General features: G+C 37.9%; 1 protein-coding gene across 1 annotated transcript in view; it reads left to right on the top strand.

Moving 5' to 3' along the window:
* Nucleotides 1-13,390, top strand: part of SKAP2 (src kinase associated phosphoprotein 2) — a 422,242-nt gene that overhangs the window by 138,443 nt on the left and 270,409 nt on the right. The window contains exon 4 of the mRNA XM_077491326.1: nt 6,100-6,198. Within this exon, the coding sequence (XP_077347452.1) occupies nt 6,100-6,198 (99 nt within the window). The remainder of the gene's footprint in view (nt 1-6,099; nt 6,199-13,390) is intronic.

Here is a 13,390-nt window from a genome sequence, read left to right as displayed (position 1 = left end):
GTGACCTGTGTGGATGCAGTGGGATGGCCTGTGGGCAAGCCCTAGGGAATGTTGGTGGTCAGTCTGGGAGGCAGATTGGATGAGCAGGATCCCCGCATGGATCGGGTTGCCATGGCGTTAAAAACGCTTCTCCGCCCGGCTCATCTGGACTCTCCCAATGTGGCTGCTCCGGTACAAACTGTGTTGCTCAGGGAGTTGGGTAACTCCACAATGAAATCCAAAGACAGGTGGGTCCAGGGCCTCTCTCCATTGGGTATGGGTTGTAGGAGGCCCACTGGAGATGTCGTGGAGTCTTACTCTGAGCACACATGGACCAGGCAGCTATGAAGGTGGTTACATCAGCAGGTAGACTAGGCCACCAGAATTGTTGGGAAATGGCAAGAAAAGAGCCCATTGCATCCTTCTGGGAAAGAGGCATTTAGCCTCAGACAAAAATGTGAGATTCTTATGCTCAGTAAGAATGAGAACCAGCACAGTGTTAACTTCTTGTCTCTGGTTAAGCCCCTGACTGATATGACCAGAAAGGACGGTAACCCACAGAGTTGGTCTCCGGACTCTCCTTTGAGAGTCTCAATGGTGCCTTTGTTTCTGCTCCTGTGTTGGCACACCCTGATCCTATGTTACCTTTTATCCTAGAAGTTGATGCTTCTGAGACTGGAGTTGGCGCCCTTCTGTCTCAACAACCTACCTCTGAGAGCGCTATGCATCCTTGTGGCTACTTTTCCAAGAAAATGTCACCTGCAGAGTACAATTGCGAGATTGGTGACAGAGAGCTGTTGGCGATCATTTTAGCCCTGAAAGAATGGAGACATCTCCTTGAAGGTACTACTGTGCAGGTTCTCATTCTTACTGACCATAAGAATCTCATATTCTTGTCTGAGGCGAAATGCCTCTCTCCCAGAAGTATGAGATGAGCTCCTTTCTTGTCTAGTTTCAATGACATTGTCTCATTCTTGATAAAAAATGTGTACTTCGCGCCAAAACTAGCTGATATAATATATACAAAAACTAATAATATAAAACAGCCCCCCACCCTAATTAGGTAGGTACACTACTATAAATACTAGTGAAGTTAGGTGTAGAGGGCGCTCAAGAGACCAATGATAATTGAACTGTGCATAGATTGAGAGTTCAAATGTCTCAAACAACTACATTAAATTGAAAATTAAAGTGCAAAGTGCCATAAATAATTGTGCATGATCAGTGATACACACAGGATCATGTTTTTTTGCATCCACAGTCTTCACCATTTGCAGCAAGCAATATCTTGCTAAAGCACATTTGACCTGCTTTTTAATTAAAGGGGTCACCACCACCTGGTAGGCAGAATCCACATATGAAACATACAGTGCATTTCTCTCAGTTGGTGAAGGAATATCCACTATTTGTATTGACTAGAAGGATCAACACAGAAGACATATTTGTGTTTGGGACTTTGATTGATGGCCTTTTGGTTCATGTATTGTTTCACCACCTGTGTGTATCACTGATCATGCACAATTATTATTTTTCAATTTAATGTAGTTGTTTGAGATATTTGAACACTCAATCTAGTTCAATTATCATTGGTCTTTTGAGCCCCCTTGACACTTAATTTCATTGTCTCATTCGCACCAGTCTTGCTTCTCCTTTGGGTGACAAAATTCTTGCTGCTCAGGCTCCTCCTGAGAAACCTTGTGACTGCTGCTTTGTCCCAGAGGGTCTCCATACAGCCGTGCTCCAGACTTACCATTCTCCCAAGGCTGCTGGCCACCCTAGGAGGAATCAACCCTTTTGGACCATTTCCCAACAATTCTGGTGGTCTATTCTATGTGCTGGTATAACCAACTTTGTAGCTGCCTGTTCCATGTGTGCTCAGAGTAAGACTCCATGACACCTTCCAGTGGGCCTCCTATAAATCATACTCAATAGAGAGAGGCCCTGGACCCACCTGTCTATGGATTTCATTGTGGAGATACCCAACAACCATGGCTAACACAGTTATCCTTATGATGGTTGACGGTTCTCGAAAAAGTCCCATTGTATTTCACTAAGGAATTGGCTTCCATTTTTGCTTGGGAGATCTATCGCTTATATGGGCTACCCAATGGGATTGTCTTGGACAGGGGTAGTCAGTTTGTGTCCCGGTTCTGGCAAGCCTTTTTTGCACAGTTGCTTTTAACCTGCAGTCTAATGGGGCCACAGAATGAGCCAATCAGTCCTTGGAGCAATTCCTACATTGCTATATTTCTGACCATCTTAACAACTGGTCAGGCCTCTTACTGTGGGCAGAGTTTTCTCACAATAGTGCCTTGAATTCTGCTTCCTGATTGCCCCCATTTATGGCGAACTATGGTTTCCAAACTTCCATGTTGTCTGACTCATTTGTTCTGCAGAGCATTCCTGCATTAGAGGAGCAGCTCTGTCGTCTTAGTTCCACTTGGTCACAAGTCCAGGAGGCTTTGCGACATGCTAATGGTAGGTGCAGACTCCATTCTGACTCTGAAGCCTGCCTGCGCCTTCCTACCAGTTTGGGGACAGGGTCTGGCTGTCATCTCGCAACCTCTGACATTCCTTCTGGCTCCAGATCCTTTTTGCTGGTCTACTACACTCATCTCTGGCTCCCTGATGTTTTGGCTTGTCTGTCTATCCGTTCTGGTTCCTGAACTCTGGCTATATTTTTACTACGTTTACTCTGTTTACATTTTTATTATTATTATTATTAAACAAGTGGGATTTAACTGTACTTCTGTCTCAGTCTGATTCATGGTTTCTGACATGTACTCACTTTTGTGAGATACTCTATGTATAGAAATAAATATGCAAATAAAAGATAGTTGATATAAAAGTCAAGGGGTATATACCCAATATGTTGTCCAGTTTTTCTTGAGATATTGCCTATCATTTTAGTAGTTTTACTGTTTGCCAGTGAAGTGTTGTGATCTTCGGTATTTGTATACGAGACAATACTTCTGAGTCTGTAATTCAGTAGATTCAGCTATCATATGCAAATTTTTATATCTATCATTTTTATTTGCATATTTTTATATGTATGACTTTTTTATTTGCATTTGTTTTGTAGCCCTGATGAAGGGGAAGTATGGTGGGTCCCCAAAAAAGAAATGGCAATGATCCTGGAGTTTGCATACATGTTATGAGAGTTAACTAGTTGTTACACAGAACGTTTTATTATTATTATTATTTTAGGTATTTATACAATCTGACAATTTATTCAGCTCTTTTTACATATACAATCGCATCCGTCCCTGCCTTCAAAAAGCTTCCTGTCTAAGATCCCTCTCTCACTTACATACACACATACCAGGGCCAGTTTATACAGGAGCCCGTTAAAGCTGAAGTTTAGTATAGATACTTTTTTTACAGTTACATTGGCCCTGCTTGGTATGTATGTGTCATAACTGGCATATCTTCTGGGAAGCTGGAAATCACTGCTACAACAGTGATCACCGCTAACATTTGGGTACTGTGACGATTAGTTGCCCTGCTGCTTGGTCAAAGATCATGATGCTACTGTTCTGCCTCTCCACCTTGTCCAATCAGAGAATGCTTTGCATGATGCGTGAGCAAGGCAGTCTATTGGCATGGTACTCAAAAGCTAGTGATGACTACTACATTGAATTCCAGCTTCCACAGGTATCAGCCAGGTATGGCACATGCATACGTATATAACAGTCAACCTAACCCCAAATAACAGCCTTGAACACTTACCCTAGCCATCAATAGAATACCTATGAGGTGAAAATATTACATTTTCATTGAAAGTTTCTTTACAATGTAGTTGTCAAACTTACCCTTACCATGATATACAAGCTATTAAAGTTTACTCTTACACCAAAAATATTTATTTCATGGTAATTATTTCTTGTTCTAGTTGTTGGACTTGCCATGTCTTGCAGCAGAGGGTAAAAAGCTCTCACTGAGGCAAAACTGGCATGTATCAGATCATCCTCATAGATGAATAAAGTGCAAATTTATCACTGGAAACAAACTGAAGGCTAGAGAAGCCAGAAGGCAAGCAGGGTAAGGAAACAGGCTAAAGGTTAGGGCAAAGGGCAGCAAGCACTGATAACAGGTATGTATGGTGCTGAAACAAGCTGAGAGTCCAAGCAACTGGCACGTAAGCATGGTAGGGAAATAAGCTGAAGGTCAGGACAATGGGCAAGCAAGCAGGACAGGAAAGCAAATTGTAGGTAAGGAAATGGGCAGGCTAGCAGTGCAGGAAAACAAAATTAAGGTAAGGGCAATGGGGAGGCAAGTAGGGCAGGGAAACAAATTGAAGATAAGGACAATGAGCAGGCTAGCAGGGCAGGAAAACAAAATGGGGAGGGAAATAAGCAGGCTTGCTAGGCAGGAAAGCAAAATAATGGTCAATGCAGGAGGCAGTCAAGCCGGGAAGAGAAATAAAATGCAGGTCAGGGTAAACTGGCAGAGAAACTAATTCAAGGTCAGTGTAGGAGGCAGACAAGCATGGTAGGGAAGCAAACTGAAGGTCACAGCAAATGGCAGGCAAGCATTGTAGGGAAATAAGTTTAAGGTAAGTGTAGGAGGCACACAAAATCAGAAACTGAGAGTCAGTAATGTTTGATACTAAAAAGGTCTAAAAAGCAAAACAAAATGGCATTCCAGCCTGTAATCTCTAATGCAAACACAAAGAATGTGCTCTAAGTGGGAGGAGCCAGTGAGCTGAGCTGGAGAAAGGTTTGAACAATTTCAGTACTTTTGCTGCGAGCATTAAGAATGAATTGTTCCACATTGCCTGTAGCTACAGAAGTGAGGGCTTGTTTTAAAGCTGCTGTCATAGGGACAGGAAGTGAGGGTATATTTCCCCTTAACTGGATCATGCACATCTATAAAATTAATGTGGCAGGGAGTAAGTGTTAGAGCTAATTTTTTGGGTTAAAGCAGAACCCTGGTGAATTAACAAAAGATTCCCACTCCTTGCACCCACGCTTAAAATACTCTTTATACATACCATTTATTCAGAAGTCTGCCTGGTTACTTGACATCCTTGAGTGTTCTTTCCCTTTTCTCTGTAGTCCCATGGAGTGGCTTTCAATACTGCAGAGAGCACTACTTATAACGTCAGCACTGCTGTCTGCAATATTGTACTGTGAGCCAAGACTGACACGTTTATGCACCCTCAAGGGGCATGTACATGACAGCCTGGGTTCGAAGGAAATGGGTTGAATGACCCTGGCTTTCAGATGATGAGTGGTTGGGGTGTTAGTCTATGAGGTGCAGTGTCCAAGGCAAGGTGAGAGCTACCTTTTTTTGTTCTTTGTATATATAGACCTTTGAATACTTCAGTTTTGGGTGTAAATTCAGCAAGAGTAAATATCTTAACTGTATGTGCTGACTACATTTAATTACCGATAAATAAGTGAACAAAGAACTAATAAGTAAACAAACCAGCTGGAGCTATTACATCTCATCATCCTATGGGAACCTAAAATTGCATATGGTGCAACATTTATTAGCCCTTGTACACACAGTCGGACATTCTGACAACGAAATTCATTGGATTTTGTCCGACGGATTTTGTCCGAAACCTGTGTTGCATACACGCGGTCGGACAAAGTTGTCGGAAAATCCCATCGTACGTAATGTGATGACGTTATTTCGTTATGACGGTACTATGTTGCGGCTAGTAGCGAATAGCTTTGATCTAGGAATTTGATCTGAGCGTGCGTGGCACTTTGTCCGATCGGAATTCTCTACACACAATCGGACAAAGTCTGATCGGATCATGTTGTCGGAAAGTTTTAAAGCCCAGCTCTAAAGCTTTGGCGGTCGGATATTCCGACGGAAATAGTCCGATGGAGCCCACACACGGTCGGATTATCCGACAACACGGTCCGATCGCACATTTTCCGTCGGAATGTCCGACCATGTGTACAAGGGCTAAGAGCTATTAAAGATAATTACAAATTGTAACATTTTTTAAATTAACTGTTAGAATTTACCATATTTAAAAAAAAGTTACATTTACAAAGACTACACGAAAAGTTATTGTGAACATCTAGAGCATGACAGTCTGTTCTCTCTGGTTATTAACTGATCTTTGCAAGTAGTAGAAACTTTTATTTATTTTTTCTTCAGGAGAGTTCGAGGATCTGGACGAGGAGGGGTTTCCACTGCCTCCTGATAATACTTCTTTGGCCTCTGATCGTGATAAGGATGATGAGTTCTGCTCTGAGGGTAAGCACCTACTTATCTTTCGATATATATGACTCTTTTCTACAAATGTATGCAATGAGATTCATACAAATATAATACAGTGTTTGAGAAAACACAGAGATAACATACAACAGCTTTTATTTTAGTCATTCTCTTTTTGCAGTAAGGAACTGAAGAGCTCCCTCTAGTGGTATTTATATTATTGCATAGCAATATTTCTTTGCTGATTATGTTTAGTTTATTTTAGTCTGAGTTTGTTTCATTTAGTTTAGTGACCTTCCCACATCTGCTTCCTTATAAATTCTTTAAATACATGAATAACAGTAATAAATCAATAAATGTTGCTTGACAGATTTCAATTTTCTTCTATTAAAATAGTTTTTTATTATTTTGTTTGAGTAGTCTAGATTTCTCAATCAAACTATAAAAGGATCGAAAGTAATTGCCTAGCTCTAAAAAACATAAAAAAATGGAAATGAAAGAATCCAATAATTTAATAACGGAGAAAATTTTTTATGGTTTTTTTAAAGTATTTACATCCATAATAAATCAAACAAGAAAGTCTACTTATATTTTCAGTTTACTTACTTACAGTAAATTATAAGTTTTACAAAATGTTATATTGTGCAGAAATTAAAAAAAAGAAGTATCTAAGACTTTGTTGAACATTTTTTAAAATGTTAAAAAAATATATTTTCAATGAAATACTGTCTGTTACATGCAGAAGCATTATCTAAATAAAATATATAAATTATATATATTGTAAAACATTTCAGGAAAAATATTCAGAAGTATACTTTGATAAATATTGCTTTAGTTTAGAGAATAATATTTGGCTCCAGAAAGTTATTGCACTGACGTCTCATTTTTCTCCTTTCTAAACGTCAGTAATGGATTATGCTGTATATGTAGAACCATTTAGGAAAATTTAGCAAATGATATTTTGCAATAACTTCCATGGGTATTGTATGTACGCTCCCGCGATTTAATTACATGCATTGAGTAGAGGCATTATAAGTTGGTTATAAAGTTATGAATGAGTAATGCTTTGTGACATGATATGATGATCAAGCAGGGCCTTGCTGTCTCTCAGTACAATTGGCAAACTAAAATATGCTTCACACAGCAACACAGCACTCAAGGTTTTATGTTATCCAGATCATTCCCGTTGGATACATAAATTGCCTTTATGGGTTATAAAATTATGTCTATTGCAGAGCAGCAATAAGTGAACTGCATGCAAGTGTAATAAATACAGTGCTCAGCGATTCAGAGAGGTGTATTCTATCATCTTCAGGACTTCACCCCTATATTTGGGAACATTTAGTATAGTCCTTCTTGTTGTGTCCAAAATATGATTTACTTTGCTAGATTTTTACACTGTTTTCTTTTAAAAGTATTTCAAAGTGCTACACTAAAATGATTCATTGGATATTGGCTGACTAAATTCAGAAGAAAAGGAGGATGAAAGCATGTTCATGTAAAACTTTCTAAAACAAGCCAAACTTAGCACTAATTTCTTAAAATTCTATAATGATATCCCAATTATTGAACCAGCATTTTATAAAAATTTTAACAGGTGGACAAAATGAGTGCGCTCTAACCTTAAAGCTCTATGAGCAGATTATGAGGCCTATTAAATAACAAAAAGAAAAGACCAATGATGTACTTCTTCTCATAGCAACCAATTGTAAATCAAGTCTTATTACTTATTCTAGTAATTAGACTGTTAACTGCTGACCTATATTAGGCTGCTCTGGGCAGATGTATGAGATTCCTCTTTCTACCATGTTACAGCTCTGTGTACCATGCTACTCACTCAACCAATCTAGAAATTAAAAATTTAGAGGATGTTTTATGCCGCATGTCAGCTGTAATGTTGGGTTTTGATGAGTCAGTCGCAGTTACTTTTGCAATTTTTTCAGATACTATATTAAATAAAAGTTAAAATTTGCTTCTTAATTCTATTAAGCATTTGTCAATTAATGTTAAAGACGTTCAGTCGCAGATTGCAGATCTCTTCGGAAACCAATTTTTTTCCCCCAGTCCTTGTGAGTTTTCTATTAGGTATAGCAGGCAGAGTTTTAACGAGTGAAACAAAATTAGCCCAGGTCATGGCAAGGTCTGTTATTACATCTTATTTTTATTTTGTCCTTTTGACTCTCTGCTGTGTAGTTCATACCAACAAAAGTATATAAACTGATGCATTATGAATGCTAAACATGATAAGTATTTTTCATAATGCTAATGTAATTTTCAAGGCACCAAAAAGGTCACATCCTTATATTTCTCTATGCATTAGGAATCTCGTGTTCTCTCTAATATTTCTCCCTCACTGTTACACTGGTTCAAAAGTTCACCCGGTTCCCCAATGGCCACCTAATTTTCTAGATATTCCCTGAAGCCATATGTGTTTGGGTTTCTTTATGGATTATTAGGTACTGTAGAAAAGTCAAATAAGTTATATCTTATAATGAAAGCTGGCACACTTCAGTTCAATGAGGCTTAGACTTGATTGCTACTTGTAATTATCACAGTCTATGTATAAGAGAATCAGATTTACATGGCAGACAGTAAGAGCAAAATAAATGTAAAAATAATAACAATAACATTTTTTTTTAAAATAAAATATAGATACATAGATAGATAGATAATTCATTTTTTTCTTAGTTTTTTTTTAAATTCACAGTGGACTTTGATGCTAAAGACTAATTCAGTTTCAACGAGGGGCTAGCATGGCCTGCAATTTATCAAAAAACTGATAATGTTTTTTATAATATTATCTTTTTGTTAATTTCTTTTGTCTGAAAGGCATTCAATACAATGGAGAAAAAAAATATATTTTTGATTTGAATCAATTTTTTGTTTGAGTTATTTTGATGTATAAATGACAGCATTTAGAAGCATCAATTTGTGGTGTCAGTGTTTCTGCATACTAATCTTCCTGGCTACCTCTAATAATACATTAATATAGACTTAAAATAAATTTCTGAAGAATAAATAAAAATAAGTATTTAGTGACTGGACTGATAAAAAAAGAAAAAGTCATTTAAATTGTTGTCAAATTATATACAATGTAAATTAAATTAAATTAACATTCATGATATATAAAATGAACTGTCATTATGCTGTTAAAAGGCATATTTTTTGTAACTAACAAACTTTTATTATTAATTTACTTTTTCCTATTACTTAATATTGAAGATTGTCTGCATAGCTACACAAAATCAAGCCCCTAAAAACATTGTCTACAGTTTAACAAGAAAAATCTTTTGTATGAAAAATATGTAATGTAAATATGTAATGTAGTGATAAGGGTGATGTCTAACAGCCAGTGTCATTTTAATTTATTTTTTATGGTGTTTTCGTCTTCTCCCATTTTATTTATTTATTGCAGGTACTTATATAGCACCGACAATTTATGAAATTTACATTAATAGTATTATATCAATCCCTGTCCTCAAGGAGCTTACAATCTACAGTTCCTAACTTGCGTTCATACATACACAAACAATGGCCAATTTAGACAGGAGCCAATTACTTACCAGCATGTCTTTGGAGTGTGGGAGGAAACCAGAGTACCCGGGGAAAACTCGCACAAGCACAGGGAGAACATGCAAACTCTAGGCAGCTTCCATGTTTGTTAACCAGGTTACTTAGAGTTAAAAATAGAGTTGCGTGAATATGCATTTTATAAACCATGTAGCCCTTTGAAGATATAGCTAGTTAAATTGTACTGTTATAAAAAAGAAAATGAAAGTTACACACAAATAAAGTAAAGTTAGCTTTGGAAAACGATGGTTTTACACATCTAGGGAATCACATTATTGCACCATATAAATAAGGGTAACAGTAGCTATCCTGTCAATAGTAATAAAGTTAGCTACTACAATGCACCACAGTGTAACTAGATCCTTGCTCTTCTGGGAAGTTTAATCTTTTATAGAAACAAATGTCCTTTCTACTTGCCATTAGTTATCCTTCTCCTGCTTCAATGGCTTTAATTATGTGATGTATTCACTTATGATGAGAAGAGAATTCACAGAGGGAGGCATGTAACAGACAGATAATCAGAGACCAGCCACACTCCGGCTGCGAGCGTGTACAGTTCCACATCCTTCCAAGGGTTAAAACCATATTACTGTTCCCATCCTTGTCCTCTCTTGTGAAGGATTTGTCCATCATAGATATATTGTGAACTCCGCTAGTAAAAATTAATGATCTGTTTCTTTTATGTCTGTTTAGTCATTTACCTCTTTCATTAGATTTACAATTTCATTTTTATTTTTATCCATAACAACGATATACTGTATGGCTTATTTTATTGCTTTCATTTAATTTTTTTAATTTATTGCTCATGAAAGCGTAAATTGTGTATGTTTACTTAAAGAGGATATTACATTAAGTACCGCATAATTAAAAACTTCATAACCTAAAGAAACATTTGAGCAAAGTAAAACTATTTACTTTGTATTTTTAATGCCTGCTAAGTTTGGCATATTTCTACACGCACTAACCAATTGAACTTCTAACTTCATTTGGAAAATACAGACCTCCACATTCTGCCCAATGCCTGCCTCCAAAGAGATAGCTGTCCTAACCATTGTGTGATTTCCTAATGCTGTAGATTGTCACCTGGCGGCAGAGCAGGTCATCACAATATGTCCATCTTGGCATGCTTCAGGTGGTTCCAGTGTATTCTGGTTGCAAAAATGAAAACTGGAGCATGTGTGTGTTTAGGACTAGACATCAACTCTATAACAACTATTTTTTTTGGGATACAAAGCTATGGAGAAATTGGGCCTTGTCGAAAACATTATATTACTTAGATTCATTAAAAAAAACTAGATTTTTCCACAGTTAGGGCTTAGCAAGTTTCTACAAGCAGAGGTCTCCCAAAGAATGTTTGGCATCTCCATGTCTTCTGTAGTACTGGTATGTTCTGTTGTTTCTTGGATAACTTTCTCCATTGACTGTAGAGGCACACACAGTAATAACAAGCAATTGTTTGAAAGAGATGCTTATTGCCTCGTAAGGGAGTCCTAAATGTCCCAATCCTTACCTGGGTGTTACATCAGTTTGCTTAGGTGTTGTATCAGTTGAGTTTGATAAGGGAGGGATCAGGCCATGTATGGCCATCCAAATGCTTTCAACATCTACCATGTTAGATATAGTAACTAATATGGTATTGTACTTAGCTATGTAAGCATGGCATCTGGGAAGTCCCCCTTCCTGGAGTTTCCTAATCCTAAAATGAGGTAGAGTAAGTTTATTCTTACTCTGTATTTACCAGACTGACCTTTAAAATCAAGGGTTGCAAAAGTTAATACATTTTTTGCAGACTTTAAATTAGCTTGAAATGAGTTCACAATGAAAATACATTTTTACTTAAAATTCATATCCAAACCACGTAGCCTTGGATGCTTTTCTTTGGCACCGTTGACAAGTCACATACTTTCCTTCCCTTTAGGTAAATTAAGATTTGTTCTGTATATTACATATATACGTATATCCTGTAGCAATTACCACAACCCTCCAGTTATTCCATTGTTATGTTTAGGAAGAAACAGTCTATTAAAGTGGTATTAATCACAAAACCAAAAATGTATTCTTTTGTAGCTTACCAATCATTAGATGTGGTGGCTGCATTCTTTTTCTTTTTTGGGGCTTTCTTCCCTCATCTGGTAATCTGGCCAGCAACATGCCTCCTGTATTAGAGTGCCTACACTCTGCATTAATGGGCACAGGTGCACCATTGGACAGCAGTATTGTCGATCTGGGGGGAGGGGGGTGTAGGTAGGGTGGATACACTAGCAAATTTAGATATACCAACAAATTGAAGCTAAACACCAGCTAACAACACCAGATAAGCAGTTATAGCAAACTGTTTTTTTTTTCTTTTGGGATAAAGGTTTTACTTAAATAAAGGTTTATCATTGTAAGCACCCCTATCAGTGTTAAATGGATTGTTTCAACCTTCTAACTTCTACAGCTGCAGGACAGCTTGTTTTGTACAACAAAACAAGCTGGCTGAATGACTGACTTACTGGCTGAATCACAAAAGAAAACAAATGTAGCCACCACTAGGAATTGGTACGCTGCAATATAATAAATAGATTGATCCATGCTTTAAAAAATACATGTGTGCCACAGAATTTATTTTGGGACAGATGGAGTACAAACTCTCCACTGGAAAGAATGAAGATTGTGGCACACAGTGGCATTGCTAGGGGGTGGCTTTTGGGGCCATAGCCCCAAGTCTCTGCAGGGGTCCTCAAGGGGATGGGGGGGCTCTCTGGGGACCCTGATGTAAGTGGAGGGCTCTCTGGGGAGATATACACACACACACACACACACACACACACACACACGCGCGCGCGCTTACTTATGTATATTATATACATGTGTATGCCCGCCCAAGCATATGACTTTCTTTACTACACTGTTATGGGCTCTAGCCCCAGATCTTTTGTAGACCTAGCAATGCCCCTGCTGGCACATGTGCAGGAAGAGTGGAATTTTACATCAAAGATTTCTCCAAAGGCTGGGTGGTGCTGGGAATGCTCACAGCAAAGATTGTAGTGAGGCCAGGACAAGTGTGTTCCCTGTGAGGGGTACTAGGAGTGGGCATCCAAGGTCACTAAGTGTAAAGCCACTAAAAGTTGACTTTTTAAGTATAAGCTTGATAACTGGAGATGTATGGTAAGTGTTACAGGATACAAAGAATAAACTACAATGTACAGTATAATCATTCCAAACTTTTGTTTAGATATGTGAGTAAGAGTGATTGGCTTGATATTAATCATGTAATGAATGTGCATTAAGGTTTTACAAAATCATTTACATAGGTATAGGTTATTTCTGTACATAGGGGGCGCCATAACATGTAGGAGTTGCTTTCTGTTTTTCTACATAGACCTAATTTATAGTGGAGAGCAAATACCAATATCTTATATTACTTCACACTGCATCAATTCATAAAATGCAGTTCGTAGTGTGGGGCCTGTGGTGTCACATTAAATTCTCTGTACTTAATACTACAGAGAGAATTCTATGATTGGATGAGTGGATGTTCACAAGACTTTGCTAGGTCATTTGAATGGGCTCTCCTTCAGGTGTCCTGAAGCAAGTATAGTGTGATACGCGTTTGTAAATGACATCACTGTGCTTTATAAATACGTGTTTTGTTTTGTTTTCTTTACGGTGATTTGGC

Source organism: Lithobates pipiens, unplaced genomic scaffold (assembly GCF_037356315.1).
Source record: "Lithobates pipiens isolate NorthernLeopardFrog02 unplaced genomic scaffold, aLitPip1_a1.2 Scaffold_19, whole genome shotgun sequence".
Taxonomy (NCBI): Eukaryota; Metazoa; Chordata; class Amphibia; order Anura; family Ranidae; genus Lithobates; species Lithobates pipiens.
This window is presented reverse-complemented; position numbering and strand designations above follow the sequence as displayed.